The sequence below is a fragment of the Nilaparvata lugens genome, chromosome 1 (genome assembly GCF_014356525.2).
Source record: "Nilaparvata lugens isolate BPH chromosome 1, ASM1435652v1, whole genome shotgun sequence".
NCBI classification, from domain to species: Eukaryota; Metazoa; Arthropoda; class Insecta; order Hemiptera; family Delphacidae; genus Nilaparvata; species Nilaparvata lugens.
In genome coordinates this window covers 30,911,019-30,928,447 of record NC_052504.1, presented here as the reverse complement: position 1 = coordinate 30,928,447, position 17,429 = coordinate 30,911,019, and the positions used below count along the sequence as shown (strand labels likewise).

The following is a 17,429-nucleotide window of genomic DNA, read 5'->3' as shown; positions in this document are numbered from 1 at the left end:
TATGAGATGTTCAACTACCTTCTAACCTACCTCTAGTTCATTTGACGAGAAGATAAAGTAAAATCATTGAGAAAAAATGAAGTAAAATCAAACTCTCTAGAGGTCTATCTGTCTATGGTAAAAGAAAACGATTATCTGTGTATCTATGGTAAAAGTAAAAGATTATCTGTGTGCCGCAGACAGATAGATCTCTAGAGTGTATGATTTCCTAATGCTTTTACTTTATTTTCTCGTCAAATGAACTATACTAGATACTGAAACTGAAGATTTGATTCGAAATAAGAATTTTGTGGTGTAATGAAAGTTTGAAGTGTAACTTTATAGCAGTTTCATATCGGGCAGTACGGGGTTGAATAATACGAGCGGTACGGACCTCTCATGGGTCCACAAAATATCTACTCCGAAACGTGCTATCTATAGTCAACAGCAACAGAGAAGGCTCAAAATCGAGAAAATGGTCATACTTTCCAACTAATATAGAACAATAGAAAAAGAATGAAGGAAGAAATAGTGCCACCTTTATAAACAATAGGACAACCCTTTCCGATTCCATCAACCTGTTGCATTTCTACCTTCAGGTAGTTGAACCCACCAGAGACCTCAAAGCCTTTCATCTTCATTCATAGTTTCTTTTATTTTTTTCTAGTTACTAATATAATTTGATTTACAAATAATTTCTAGCACAAATTTGGCTAATTATCTATATATTTTTGTTCTAAACTACTAAAAATTTGACTGCAGGCTGAGTCATTTCTACCATAATTTAGCATAATTCGTTTTTTCTCTCATGGTGTGAAACGTATTTCTCATTTCATTCCAATAGAAAGAACACTTGAATTGAAAAAAATGTGTTGAATAGATTTTTCTTTCTTGTTATAATGAATACTAGATCCAATAAATGCCATATTTAAACATAAATCTATATAAATAAAAATCGAGCCTCAAATTGAGGCGGTAGGTGCAATAAGGGCCTATAGGCCTATAAGCCCTTATTGGGGAGAACTCGGAAATGGATTCTCCATAATTTCTTCTATATAAATGTGAACATTTCATTCAAATATCTTCATTCTTGAGGTTGGTATAACTATTATAGCAAACCCATGTTCAAGCCCTTCTTGCAGAGAACAGCTAATTTTCCTTACTTTTGTGGTTTTATTCACTATAACTTGAAATATTACCTATTAAAAGCGTTGCAATTCAGCACAGCAGTATTGTATTATCAAATACAAACCTTGTGGTACACTTGCTGTGTCTAAATCATACTCTCAAGTGTATGAACCTTTCAAATATTTGAAGCAGCTCCCTGAAGAACTTTCTTTGTCTATTGCACCAGCAGTTCCACTTAAAATAGGAAAAATCAAAGATGTTAAAGACCTCTATCCTTATTTGAAACAAGAGACGACAGTTTTATGAAGTTTTTTGTGAGAAGGGAAACTAACCAAGAAGCTGAAGGAGAAGTACACAACTTCTTTACTGATTCAGAAGATGAAGAAAATGATGAACCGCAGGCCATGGATGTTTCGTCATAAGACATTCACATATTATTTTCAAATAGGATAACACTCATATTTGGGGCATCATCTCAACTAATATTTGGCATCTGGTTTCAAGACTTCATTGAACTATGAACACTTTTGAAGTTTTATTTTTCATAAAGACATATAGTTTTCAGCCCAAGTTTACAAGATTATATTCAATATGAATAAATAAGTAATCAAATATATTAAACAGTATTGTAATATTTATTACCTATACGAAATTTACTTATTAAAATAACCCAAGACCTTATTGGGGAGAAGAGATTTATAAGCCATTATTGTATAGAATGTCACAGAGAGTATTCTCCCCAATAAGGGCTTTCAACATACTACCATATTATATTAAATTGAAAATGAAGTATCTTGAAATAAAATTTGTTTTTATCAATTTACCACAGAGAACATATTTTCAAAAGAATTGAACCATTCATATTTCAACATTGATAACCAAATGTTACAAGATATATGTGTAAAAACGTTGGATCTTCATATCTCAGAATGATAGTTTTGAGTTACATCCCTTATTGCACCTACCGCCTCAATTTTGACATTCAATAACTTTTTTATGTGTGCACCGAATTTGATGATTTTCTTAGCTGTGTTCCTTATGTTCAGGACCAGATTTAAGGCCTATCAAATTTATAATCCAACTTCAGGACTCTTTCTTACGGTCTTTCAAAGTTCACATGTAATCCTCATGGGAGAAGATTTGTGAACTGGCCACACACAGAAATGAAAATCAGCTGTTATGATCATTGCGTCATCCAACAGCCGTCGATAGATAGTACACAAGAGTGTGTGCTGCTCCATAACCACCCATGTACTTTTTTTTTCTAAATGATTGTTCTGTGTGTAACCATCCAGCAGTTTGGCCTCAGGTTAAAGACCTTCGGTTTTTAGAATTAAATGATTTATTTTGGAGTTGGATAATTATCTATATAAATGAAATCCATTAAAATCCCCCGAAGCGAGTAACTTATTCAAATATCAGTTACTCATTCAGTTACATTTATATTAGAGTCAGTTATTACATATTTTAGTTATTAGCCACATATATTCAGCTACTTATTCAGATTTATTATTAATCGATCTTTTTCAATACTTAATTTACCGAGGATGGCTGTAGGCCTATTTTCAATTCTTCAAGATTTCAGTAGGTCAAGTTTTTATTTGGACCCTTGCGGAGCACGAGTTACCTGCAAGTTTTTAATAAAAGTTGATATTTGAAGCTATTACTGATAAAAGTAATCAATATTGTACCATTGATTTCTATCGAAATCCTCGATTATCCAATTGAATTGAAAATTTCTTTATTCATCAAAATGCACAAAATACATCTGAACAGTGTCAAATTACAAAAATAATTATTAATATCGTCACAAAATCATCCTTTACACATACAGAAGTCAAAAATTCTGATAAAAAAACAAGATTCTAAAATCTTACAGTCAAATTGACATACTCCTGCAAAGAGTATAGAGATAGTCCCATCAAATATTCCTTTAATTTTTTTTGTAGGTATTCAACCTCCTCTATTTCTTTCAACTCTCTAGGAAGTATATTGAAAAATTTTCTCCCCATAAAAAGTGTTTTTTTCTTAAAGAAATTCAATCTATGCCTCTCCTCGATCCTTCTTAATCTGGTGTTGTAGCCATGTGTTTCGTTTCTTGATCCTGTTGACGAGCATTTTTTAAAGTACATGACTACGTCAAAAATATATTGCCCATAGATTGTTAAGATTCCAAACTGTGGAAAACGAGTTTTACTGAGTCTAATCTTTTTAACTTCATTATTATTCTGAGAGCTCTTTTTTGTTGTAATAGTATCTTATCAAGGTTACTCTTGGTTGTACTTCCATAGATAGCAAGTCCGTATGCCAGATGAGAATGTATTAAAGAGAGGTACAGGGATTACATTGTCTGTATACTGCAGATATCTGTCAATTGCCGCAAAGCAAAAAGGCCGGGGGATATCTTTTTTACAACCTGAGAAACATGTTTATCCCATGATAAGCTGCTATCAATATCAAGGCCTAAGAATTTTGTGCCATCCACTAATTCTAAGGTTTCGCCATTTATTTCAACATTTGGGGACCAATGATTAATTCTTTGCCTTGTAGAAAAAGGAACTACAATAGACTTGCTGGCGTTTAAAAGAAGATTCCTATTATTTAGAAATTTATTAATGGAATACAAGCCAACAGCGGATGCTGCTTCAATCTCTTCAATGGATTCACCCGAGAAGATGATGTTTGCATCATCAGCATAGAGACAAACAGCAGCTTTCCCCTGGACCACCCTAGGCAACCCTTTGATGTAGCACAGGAACAATAAAGGACCCAATATTGAGCCTTGAGTGACACCATATTTCAGACTCCTCAGGTCAGAGCGGTATCTGATTTTATATTGCAGCGCATGCGTCTCTTCAATATGCTCTATCTCAACAAATTGTTGTCTATCCTTCAGGTACGATTCAAACCATGTCTGTTCTATTCCATTTACACCTCGAGTTTTCAACGTATCTATCAAAACATTATGCCTCACACTGTCAAAAGCACGAGTCATATCCAAGAATATGACAACAATTTTCTCCCCTTTGTCGATTGCATTTACGATAGAGTTAATGAAATCGACTCCAGCCGTTATCGTGGACTTTTTAGAGCGAAAACCATGCTGTTCTTTGTCCAAAATGTTATTTGTTTCTAAATATTCTATTAGCTGCATGTACACCACACGTTCAATAATTTTAGAAAATACTGATAAAATAGATACTGGCCTATAACAAGCAGGTTCTCTGACATCACCCTTCTTAAATATTGGAAAAACCCTGACTACCTTTAAAATGTTTGGAAAATGGCCCGATATCAAGGAGGAATTTATTATATGAGTCAGGGGTTTAATTATTGCCGGCAAGACTTTTTTAACTATTGTAATTGGGATGTCATCTGGCCCTGAAGAAAGTTTATTTTCAAATGACATTATTATTTTTACTAACTCATATTCTGAAATAGTTTTGAATCTGAATCTCAGTGTGGATTGACAGTTTGGATAAATCGGGGTTTCAACAGGTTCACATCTATCAGGAATATTTGGTATGAAAAACTTATCTACTGCTGTAACAAAGAAATCATTAAATATATTACTAATAGTAAGAGGGTTTGTTACATGAATTCCATTATCTATAACACTTAAATTTGAGTTTTTATTTTTGTTTTTACCAACATTATCGTTAACAATCTTCCAGATAACTCTATTTTTATTTCTTGCATTGGCGACTTTATTGTCAAAGACTTTTTGTTTATTTATTGCTATTTCCTGTCTCAAATCTCTCTTTCTAGTTTTAATTTGATCTTTTAAATCATCACTCTTTGTATTTCTAAATATTCTTTCAAGCTCCAATAAGTCTCTCTTTTTCCTAATGACCTCGCTGCTCGAATATTTATCCTTATTTGTTTCCTTCTCATTCATAAATAGCTTTGGAATATTAATGTTGAAATAATATGAAAAAATTGAAATAAATGCATTATACTTATCACTTACTGAAGATTGATAAACATCCATCCAATTGACGCTCTCTAAATCTTTGAAAAATATATTGGAATTACAGTCGTCAAATCTCCTGCTAAGACCTCTTATTGGTTTTTTGTGAAAGTTACTAACATTAAGAATTTCAAATAGCTGAGCATCATGATCTGATATATGGGTTATAATGCCTGACACTTTCAAGTTCTCATCACAAATATTTGTAATAAAATTATCAATAGCTGTTTCAGAGGTTGTAGTTATTCTAGTTGGAAAATCGACCTTAAATGACATATTATACATTTTTAGAATATTTCTGAACTTAAGGTAAACATTATTCTTTTCTAGTACATTAATATTTATGTCACCTGCTAGTACAACATTTTTGTATTTCCTGCACAGAATTTCAAGCAATATTTCAAGTTTTTCTAAAAAAGAATCTAATTAACAATGTTGGGGTGTTCTGTACAAACAGGCCATAACGAAAGAGAAACTATTAATAGAAAATTTGGTTACACAACACTCAAATTCTTTTTCCATCGTTATAGACTTTATTGCCGGCAGTTCAACGGGCTTGCAACTTGAATAGATTTTATTACTAACTAAAATCATGACCCCGCCTCCCATATTATTACTCCTAGAGAAATTCGAGCTTATAAAGCTACTATATAGAGCTCCTCTAAATTAATTCTTAGCAAGTCTAAACGGGATGGCAAGTGCTGAACATTCTGATGTAAAATTGATATTCTTCCGGATCCATCCTGTGAGACACTTGTAGCTAAGGTTGAGTAGTTTCCACCGAGCGGCAGTCGTTTCCCAAATTTGCCGCAGGAGATGCAGCGATAGACTGGGACTCGACCTCGGGAGACTGCATGTCGCCGAGCCGCCCAATTGGTGACCGGGGTGGAGAGGCCACGCAGCCTTCAGAAGCAGCCCCCCGCGAAGGTGAGCCGTCATCGGCCAGAGAAACAGGAGAGTCAACAATCGCATAGTCACCGTCCTCAATAGCCGCAGAAATCCTTCCAGCCAGCCAGCCCTTGCCCCAACGGTTGAGGTGCATGCCGTGTCGAGTGTGGTGGAATCTTTCTGCCCGACTTGCCTCTACAAGTATCACATTCTCATACCTCCCGCCAATAGCTTTGAGTAAACAGTTCGTCCGCACTACTTCCATGTTTACACAAGACCACTCAACAAGGTCGTGTCTGTTTGGAACATCCACTAAGACAATTTTTTTTTTTTTGAAATCGATTAATCGTCTCCTCGATTCTCGTTAGTGCCTTTTCTGCCTCGTTTCTTGCAACATCGTTAGCGCCGCACAATATAATTAGAATATCATTATCTGCAATTTCACCACATATATTATCATGGCATAAAATCTGTTCAGTCCTAGCGCCAGGACTTACAAAACCAATACATTCATAGGAGTGTTTCAACCTACCATTCAAATGCCACGTTAAATTCCTTCCATGACTATCAGATACCAACAGTATCTTCTTTGTTTCATTGAGCATATTTTTAGGGAGATTGTTTTTTACTAATTCTGGTGCATTTTTTTATTGTGAGGTCGTTTGCGTTTTGAGGTAGCAATCTCTTCAGCCATTGCAGCAATATTTGCATCTATATCCTCCTCATTTACTTGAAGAGGCTGGTAAAAGTTACGTAGCTTGACGTTGAAATTGCTAGGCAGACTATTCCTTATTTATTTCTCCTGTTAGTAGGTTCTAACTGGAAAACCAGAGTATTACGCTTGAGGTCAACTATTTCTTCATCTCTCTCCAAAATATTTTTTTTTTAATTTACAATTTCCTTCCTAGCCTGTTCTAAGTCTTCTTTAAGCATTCCTAAGATAGCTTTCTGGTTCTCAATTTCCTCTATGAGAAGGCTATTCAATTCTACTTTTAGATCCCCCTCATTTTGTTCACCATCAGCATTAGATGAAACTGAGATTGAGGTCTTATCGTAAATCTTATCCGATGCCTGTACACTACACTCGACACAAGACCATATCATTTCACCATTTTTTATTAACTCGTAATCATCCTTAGAGAGACCAGTGCATTTTACTAAGTGGAACCACTGCGAACAGTTTCCCCTGCAAAGTACAGCTTTATTGCACTTATTTACATTTTTGTTACATTTACCACAAGGGTACTTTTTTGTTCTCTTACACATGCTGTTCAAATGCGAATCGTATAAAAAACTATTTTAATTGGTAAGGAAATTGACAGGAAAAAGAATGCTAAGAGAGCAGTCAAAGCAGTCGGAAAATTTGGAAGCTCCTGAAATTGAGAAGGACTGAGGAAGAGAAAGATAGATTGGAGAAGGAAAAATTGGATAATAATAATACAATCGATGTGAAAAAGTAGGTCAGTGGGTTTATACCGAAGAAGATAGCAGATAAGAGAAGAAAGCCGATTGATGAAGCACGCTTATATCAAAAATAGTATTGCCGCAGGCAACTGATAAGGAATCACAGAACTGTAGTTGGAGCGCAAAACAGTGTAGTAGCAGACGACAATACAGCCACCGGCTGGTGAGATCAAGTTCAGCAGTGCAAAACAACAAATAACTTAATCATGTTGAAACCAAGTGCAAGAAGATGCGGATATGGTATAACGAATGAATCGACCTTACTCACGAACCACACATATGTCCAGGTGGGTAGAGTGATAATACAACATATAGATCACAACAGCACAAAAACTAACTCAAATTAACGTGTAAAACAGAATAATTAACCGAAAAATCACAGAGCCATAAAGATCATGATCATCCACGACAGGCAGTCCTGCCAACATCTAATTATAATTCCCACATCAGGGTTCATCGTCACTCACCAATTATTTAAAAAGTTTGTGAAACAATTAATTTTCCAAGATCACGCATTAGATTTAAGAGTTTTAAATCCCCTGCATGTTTTGAGTAAGAAGAAGGAGTTGACGGGGGAGCATATGTGATTTATGCAAAAATATAGCATAGCTTAAACTATACATGTCGATTAATGATAAGCGTGATCAATTAATATTTTTTCAGTTATGATTTTATCGTACACGCACATGAAAAAGTATGCTGAACTGATTATTTGGCCAATAAAAAATAATAGGATGGTCTGGATTTGAGGATTGTCAGTATGGGTTATAGATTTTGATGTGTACATCCAGCTAAAGTTTGTCATGAGATGCATCAAATATTTGGCGTTACGAAGTTTGCCGGCCAGCTAGTATTGAATAATTATCATCAATTTGGCAATTGGAAGTCTAGTTATTTCAGTTCAGAAAAAAACACAGTTCAAAAAGAGTGGTGTGAATTATTCCATCGTTTCTCGTTTTTTATTGATGGAAGTAATTGAAACACAAAGGTGTGACAGCTTAGTTTTTTGACAATTTTCTTAAAAATTTAAATTCGATTAAATGAATCTTCATGTTATCTCAGTACCAAAATATGATCAATGATTTATTGGGACTAAAATATGACCAAAATTACCAAAAATGGTCAATAAATATGATTTAAGAATAAGTTTAATAATTTATTCAACACCTCTCCTCACATGATTTTTTACTTTTGTTTGATAAAATGAGATCGATGGAGATTTTTTTTCATTGATCTTGAACTAATCCAATGTGTTATTCCTTCTTCAGGAAAAATACGAAAAACATCTCACCGAGCTAGAAAGGAAGCTGGTTGCCCTCAGTGAGGAGAACAAAGCATTGAAAGAGAGGAAAAACGAGACAACAGCTAAGGATAGTCGAGGATGTGAGCCGTCATCTTCGAATTTAAAGAAATGCTCCAGCTCCTCATCCCGATGTGCTCCTTCATCTTCCAACTGCAACGCCGCCGCTGCAAGTGCTAAGGAGGATGCACATCTGTTGGCTACCATTCGAGGCATGAAGCTGGAACTGTCAAGTAAAGAGAAAGAAATGCTGAAGCTCAGTAGGGAGTTAGAAGATGCAAAAAAGACTAACAAACGACTACAGAGAGAGAGGGAGAAACAACTGAAAACCGCTTCACCTCTAAAACCATCTTCTGAAAGTGCGTTCCCCTTTGATATTTTCCCCATTGCTATTATTATAGATTGTAGTTCTCAATAGTAGAGCAAGGAAAAATCCATATCAAATTCAATTATTTCAATATGATATAGTGTTTGATTTGATTTTGATTTGATCTCAATACATACTTGAAGTACCGTATTCTTTAGGATTTCCAGTCATCAATATTCACCTCCGAGTTACATAAAACTTCAAATTCTTCCAGGATAATTTGAAATCAATTTCTGATTGAATTACTCGTGTTTTTAGAATATTTCCAACACTTCTACTTTGTCAAGAATATAATTTCAGGAAATTTTCTAAAAAAATCATTTATGCTGTTATAAATGGGTCAAATTCTTTGGTATTTTTGGGTGACATTCCTGTTGTCACTTTTCCGTACATGGGATGGAACGGTGTTTTCAAACCGCAAACTTTAAAGGATATTTCCTACTAGAATCATTCGAATGATTCTTATTCACTGATGCTTGTGGTTTGTTTAATTTGAAAAGTATTTGTTTGTTGTCCAGTGTCAGTCAAGAGCGACAAATCGACCTCCGCCAACGTGGACATCGCGGATTCCAATCCTGTGAGAGGTTACAACCCAAATATGTATCAAGGTAAGTTTATTAAAATATAAACTATCGTTAATATTTGTCTGTTATGATTTTACGTATTCCATCTTGGAACTGAATCCATATAAATATTGGTATAGGATACTAAGTTATTTATGTTGACTGTGACTATAATTGACTAGCTGATTTGACGTTGTCTATAACTGTTATTATGTTGAATGACAATAAAATTCTATTATTATTATTGTGTAAAAACATTTCAATATCCCTATTTTTTGTGAAGCTCAAGTCTCATTTTCATTGTATTCTATAATTCCACCTATCTAGTAAGGATCTTATTATATTCCAGCTTACAGTACTACAAAATTCCAGTAAAATATTTCGTGTTTTTGTCCAGGGATTCTTCAAGATAGTTACGTAAGAACAACATTCGCAGTAACAGAAAATGCTTCTGAGATAATAATGAAAATGTATGCTAGAACCTTTGACTTTGAATTTTGTTTCAAATTGAACAATTATAAGTAAATATTTACGGAAATCTACGCATAAGACAAGTTAGTGTAGTAATGGAGATTTATACTTACCTATTTCGCAAGTCTAGACCAGAATCTTATTTCAGTGAATAATCTTTTTTTTGTATCAAATATGTTTTTGAATAATCTTCCATTCGTACCTAATATTGATAACTGCTTCTTATTTTACAGAAGAGATTGAAGCAGCGGCTTTGATAAAAATGGAAAATAAAAGTCTTAGAGAAGAAATCAGAAGACTTGGTAAAGATATTTTAGCGCTAAACAACAAGCGGCTGCAGGATGTGAGTATTCTGCATTGATTGTGTTAAAATTATGCTCTTTAGTATAAAAAATGAGAGACTCTTCCACCCCTAATCATACCAGTAAAATACTTTTATGAATGATGAATCAACAATGCTGGTTATTTCCTCAGAACTGCTGCAATCTCTTCGAGGAGTTAATTGAATAGAATACCTCAAACGATTACCTTCAAATAATTTGAACCCTACGTGTCGACATGAAAAATCTCACGTTGGTATACTGTTTGCGCGATCGAAGCTCACATTTTTTACCAATATTTCTACTCTTCCTCGTGTTGTTTTCATGCATGAAACGTTATTTTTAAAGAATTACCACCATTCATAGTGAGGTCCACGTTATAATGGAAGTGAAGAAAGATAGGAGAACAGCGTTGCCAATTTTCTGCCTAACCACTCATTACCTTCTACAGAGGATAACTGATACCGGTATATTCTATGTAATATTAACTGTTCATTCTTGTTAAAAATAATTATATTATATTTTATACGTCAAGAAAATATATTTTTCAATTATTTGATTATAAATTTTCATAATTGAGATTGAATACTTTGTTAATTATATTTCTAAATATTGTAGACAAGGATAGCAGCACCAATGTCAATCAAATACTGCCATTATAACATGAACCCCACTATAATTCTTGGAAATTCAGTTGTATTCTACTTTCAAATAAATTATTCTCATAATATTATCTTTTTAAAATCTAGGCTATAATTTAATAAAGGAAATATTCGGCTTATACATGCTCCAAACTTTTCTGACCCACGGCTCCCTTTGAGTACAGACGGTACTGGCGTCAGAACAGGATTGAGTACAGACGGTACTGACAGTATTGGCGGCGCACCTAGTATAATTTATTTGTTTTGCATTGCATTATTTATTATAATCAAACTATTAGTTTATATTCTTAATAGTTATTTCTTAATATACCTCTATAGAAATTTTATGACATAGATATGAATGAAGTGCTCACTTGGAAAATGTTACACTTAGTTTAGCAAAGTCCATGGCAGCAGTCATGAGCAAAGTCTGATTTAATGGGAGGGATGCACTTGTTTCGCTTTATAAGTTTTTTGTACCTGGAGTTCATTCTTCAAACTGTTTTGCCAAATCATGTCTTCTTGAATGCTTACTAGTCGTCGTCGTCGTCTTCTTACAGGGGTAGGCATTAATACCTGTTCCGCCTTCAAACATTCTCCCACCTTTTTCTTGGTCTGCCAATACTTCTCCTCCCTTCTGGCTTGTAAGCAATGACAGCTTTGGGGATTCTTCCGTTTCCCATTCTCTCAACGTGTTCCCTCCACTGTTTTCGATTCTCGTCAACTCGTTGAGGTATAGAGATCACATTGAGCTCTCTACGGATATCAATATTATAAAGCCTGTCCTCTCTGGTGCATCCCTTCACTGACCTTAAAAATCTCATTTCGGCCGCCTGTAACCTGCTCCACTCCCTTCTCTTTGGTACCCAGGTTTCAGAGCCATACAAAAGTGTAGGGACGGCCATTACTTTATAAAATTTGAGCTTCGTCTCTTTTCGGGCTTTATTTTTGAGAGTTCTGTTGATAGTTCCGCATATGTACTGGAATCTGTTAATTTTTGCATTCAAGTCATGGTCTTCCTTGTATGTAATATCACATCCCAAATATTTGGAATGTGATACCTGTTCCAGTATTCTCTTGTTGAGAACTATTTTAGAACGTATCGGAGACTTCCCCAGAAATGCCATCACTTTTGGCTTGTGCAAGGAAATCTTCATATTATATTCTGAGCTCAGGAGATGGAGTTGGTATATTGCTCTTTGCAGATCGTCCTCTGATTCCTGCAATATCACTTGATCATCTGCAAACCATGATGAATTGACAGCAATAATGTGTCTTACTAGTCAATTGAAAAATATCTGCTCTGAACAAAGCTCAGGCTAGAGCTACCAGAGGACTGTAATTTACTATTTAAATAATCAAATACAAACAAGGGGCAAAATTTAATTTTCAATTTGAGCCAGGTTATTTGTACAGTTAAACTCTTCATTAATGAACAATAAAAAAGAGCAAAAACTTACCAAATTTATTCCAATCTTGACTACTTGCCCTTCAAAGCCTTTATTAGGTGTTTTGGTCAGGTTCAGGGTGGGACGAAATCTGGGAATAGACAGGTTCTTGCTTCTGGGCTGCCTTTTCGCGTTCAACTTGCAGGTTATGCACTGTGTTTTGAACAAAGCTCAAACTGGATTCTTTATAAATTCAAATCCGATTCAAATTAATTCAATTCAATACTATTTACGCTGTTATATTCATAATTCACACACACGACACTCAAACAATTTACAAGAAATTTCCGATCGAAAATTACATGACAGACAAACACAATTTTGTCTTGCAAAAGAACGGGCTGATGAGACAAGACAGACGACTCACAAAAACATCGACAAGGCCAAAGCAGCAGGACGGTCTGCACCGGTGCAAACACAAGCCTGCTATTGGCAGAACTGCAGTCTGGCATTCTGGCGCTACAATTCGAGTTCTCTGGCCAGAACAATATCCTTATTCTTTCCCTGCAAAGACTTGATTAGAATGTTCAAACGTTGAAAAATATCTGTTAGGAACACCAGTTTAAAGAGAAAACTTCCATCAATAAACATGTCAGCAAGAACATTATTTTCTTCAATTAGAAATATGTGGATTTCTTGCCTAAGTTGAAATACTCTTAGCAGAGAATCGCCCAGAGATAGCCATGGCGCACTGCTACAGTACAAAAGCAATGAGTGTTCAGCACCTGTGTCATCACACAGTTTAGAAAAAAATTGGGCCTTCATTGTTCTGGTCTTAAAAAAATTAATTACTTGTATCACGGTTTTTATAACTGCACTTAACTCTGGACTGAATTTTGCTGCTGCCAGTGCTTCTCGGTGTAAATACAGTGTGTCCAAAGAGCGTTTGGGGCTTTTGACCGAATCAGAGATTGCAGTCCTTGGTAGTGGCTCGACATTGACCGGCCTCCATCAGTACACACTCCAACAGTCTTCCCAGTTGATATCATTCGTCAGAAGTTAGTTTGGTTGCCGCAGAGCCAGAGCCGCACTGCGCACGCACAGACTGATCCGCACTGTTTTGTAGTGTGACTCTATGATAGACAACGGCGGCGCACCTGGCACTAGCTCGCGCGCCGCGGCGCACAGTTTGGGAGCCTCTGATGTACGGGATAGGAAATTCATGAATGATGCATCATCACGTCTGAACTACTGATTAACTTGAAATTTCGCATATAGATTCTCAATTTACAGAGGATGGTTATAGGCCTATATCAAATTCTTCAAGATAACAGTAGGTCAAGTTTTCAGTTTGTCAAGTTTTTAATAAGACCCTTGCGGACCACTGTTTCCGGCTAGTTATACATATATCTCATTATATGATTATTATATAAATATCATAAGCTGATGAATAGCATACATGGTGTGTGAAGCCAACATCGATTTTTGGACGTACATCTGTTTGCAGTCATTATTAACTCTACGAGATTGAATGGAACTTTACAAATACATGATACACTGTTGACGCATGAATATGTGATTCAAATAAAAATGAAACTAGCTTTACCGTGCAATAAAAGAATAGGACAAGAATAGTGAAATTCGATGTAAAAATGCATAATTCCCAGAATTAAAGGAACAATAATATAGAATATCGATCTAGCATCTCTTAGAAACAAGTAACGTAGAAGAAACTAAAAACCATAACAAACATGGGTCGATGGGTCGCACACTGCTTTTGTTGTCTGCTATAAGCTATATGATGTCACTGTCGCAACTTACTTGCTAGAAAACTTGCATCCCACACTCTGACATGTATATGAAGTTTCAGGACAATACATCTAAGCTTTAAACAACTACAACAAAAAAGTAGCAAAGGTGAGCGAAGCGGTCATTCGTCGATTAACGGCGGGTTATCTATACTTTAAATCTCAACAATGTATTTCTTATTTGCAGCTGGTATCGTTGCAGTCTGAACATCAACAAGAAATCCAGCGTCTCATAAATGATTACACTAACAGGCATTCTCAGACAGCCATAGCTGAACTTCAAGGCCAAATTTACACTCAACAGATGGTCATCAATCACTTGAAAGAGCAATTAAAACAGTGAGTTTTCTTATTTTCCCACTTGAAAATATATTTATACAAATATATGATTTTGATCCCATCATTTCATTTAATAATTACATTTTAGCTTTCCCGTTATCCTATCATTTGCTATTGATTGATGGAAACGTATTTGATACTTAATTATGAGTTAATTGAGTCACGTATCATGTGTCATGCCATGACGATACATTCTTATCATCAAAATTATCAAGATTTTGGTAAACGTTGTAACGTTTTATGCACATTTTCTCAAATGATAGACTTCATAAAGAATAAATCCTAAATGCTGTTAGAATGCTGTTCACTGCATGCTGCATGTTCATTGGACGGAATATGTATTAGATAAAACTGGTAGGAGACTATGAGAACGTTGGGAACCGTGTTCTCTATCATAATAGAGTATCTACTGCAAATATTAATATTGGCCCTTGTCACACATGCTGATTACCAAAATGTGCTCATATTTTGTGCATATAGGAAGTGGAATAGCCAATGTTTTTTCACTTTTTCAAGTTGTCGCTGTATAGTATATAAAAGGACTATGCATGCTACATCCATTGTAGAGCTAACGTCAGACATTTCTTTTTGAATCGAATATACCAACATGTTTGAGGTTCTGTGCCACCATTAGGCTTGATTCAGTATTATTGTATCATTACATAGAGTGAGAGTTGTAGCAAGCCAAACATTCCCATATTCAAAATTTGATTATTTACCACTTCTGTCAATTTTGAAGTCCAATCCCTAAACGGCGACTGTAGATTTGCCACGCGGCTAGTCGACAAAAATGATATACTATAATAGACTATAGCCGTTAATACAGCATAGTCACGCGGCTACAGTCGCCGATTAGGAATAGGACCTTCGTCTTTACAAATGAGTATTCTTTTATGCCTGAAAGTATCCTTGATTTAATTTTTATTTTGCGAACGAAAATAAGTTCATGTAATTTATTTGTTATCTGTTTTACTTTTCAGACTGACGCTACTGCAAGAAGAGAATGCGATGCTGAAGCTTGAAAGAGATCATTTGGAGAAAGCGTTGATGGGAGCCAACAAGAAAGTTCAAGAACTCGCAACACCTGTACATTGAAAATGATTCTAAGCATGCTTGTAGATCTCTCTTTTCCTGTCTACTCAATTCTTGTTTTTATTTTATCAAGCTGCAAATCCAAAGGCTTCAAATACGAATATTAATATCTTGCTTCAAAATATTTGATTCTCAACATATTTGATGAATTCACTAATTAAAAATATTCAATAACTAATGTTCATTTCTGTGTCAATTTACTTTACAAATGAGATTCTTAAACTCACTAGTTAAGATCATATTATGTATAAAAGTAATAAAGAAATTCAATAAAATTGTCTTTAGAATGGATGCTATTCAAGGTACAACATAAATGCAACCCTGAATTCTCTCATACTAGCTTTGGTTGGCCTAAATATTATGTGTCCAAGGTATATAACCGAAATAAATTACGTTCACATTTCTGTCAAATTCAACCCAGGTTTAGCTTCGTAGTAGATAAGTTATCATTTAAAATTGAAAAGCCATATTTTTATTAATGACTCACTTCACAAGTGGTAATTACCATAATTATGACCTATTGTTTATGTTCTAAAAGAACAAATGTGGAAACAGAAATATATCATGACAATTTTTAGAAATCACTTCTTGTTAAGATAGATCACTCAAAGTAGAGCCTTTTCATACCTTATATCTGCATATCCTGTAGCCATACTTTACGTGTTACAAGTAAATATATTTCATTCCTCTCCTATTCATTTCCCCATTTCCAAATCATTGTTCATGATAAATATATGCTGTGCGTTTTAATTTTGCAGGAATCCTGCCAGTACCGAAATTTGTTGGAGAAGTTTGAGAATCTGGAAAGGAGACACGAAGTGAGGGAGCAGAAATTGCAGAGCATCGTGAGAGACCTGCTGGCCAACAACAACTCCGAGCCAGCCGTTACATGTGGCACTGTGTGTCGCAACAAGCTGCTCGACAAAAACCGCGAGATCTGCTATTATCGGGTAGAAATGGACAAAATCCTAGACGCTCTTCGTGAATTCAAACGATCAAAATAGATTAATCAGTTTTTACACTGTAGTTAAATATGTTATCGGCTGTGATCATTCCAAATAACTCCACTTCTAGTGATATTCTAACATTCAAAAATGATAATAACGCTTTAATCCATCCATACTTAGTCCAACCTTAGCAGCCCAGTCCTCAACTGCTATAAAAATGATAATTTTTATAGATTTTTTATCTTAGTCCATTTATCGCAATAGTAAGTTATTATTAAAATACTCTAAATAATTCATTATATATTAGAAATTCGTTATATTCTAAAGAATTATTCTATTATGACAAATGGGAGCTTCATTGTTGAGAGTAATACATGAAAGTTTATTGGGACTTGGGAAGGAACTGTTGAGCTTAGAAAAAAAATGTGTGATGAACGTTCTCTTGTAGTAGCCAAAGATTTTCAATGTTAATTAAGCTTGGCTGTGGTAAATATTTTTAACGTAGTAAATCATATGAATTCCATTATTTAATAATAGTTTATCAAACTATTTAAACAGATTATAAACAGCTTCATGCTATTTTTTCGTAAAAAACTGAATCATTCTTTAAATAAAATATAGGTACGTAATCTTGAAAATTCTATTGTTAAAAGTGATGTACATTAGAAAGAATTGACTTTGAATTAAGTTCCAAACGAATAAATATGACTAATTCAAGGTTTGTAATCTAAATCAAATTGTAAAATCAAAATGTATTATCGTTG

At 34.8% G+C, this 17,429-nt stretch overlaps 1 protein-coding gene across 2 annotated transcripts in view; it reads left to right on the top strand.

The window, feature by feature from the left end:
- Positions 1–17,410, top strand: part of LOC111052853 (carboxypeptidase B) — a 65,756-nt gene extending 48,346 nt beyond the window's left edge. Inside the window, exons 6-11 of one of the 2 annotated variants that reach the window (XM_039425469.1) lie at positions 8,698–9,088; positions 9,615–9,704; positions 10,364–10,473; positions 14,475–14,626; positions 15,607–15,712; positions 16,477–17,410. In XM_039425469.1, the coding sequence (XP_039281403.1) occupies positions 8,698–9,088; positions 9,615–9,704; positions 10,364–10,473; positions 14,475–14,626; positions 15,607–15,712; positions 16,477–16,722 (1,095 nt within the window). In that variant the 3' untranslated portion in view covers positions 16,723–17,410. Of the gene's footprint in view, positions 1–8,697; positions 9,089–9,614; positions 9,705–10,363; positions 10,474–14,474; positions 14,627–15,606; positions 15,742–16,476 lie in introns of both variants that reach the window. The other variant, XM_039425477.1, reaches the window with a different exon arrangement.
- The last annotated feature ends 19 nt before the right edge of the window (positions 17,411–17,429 follow it).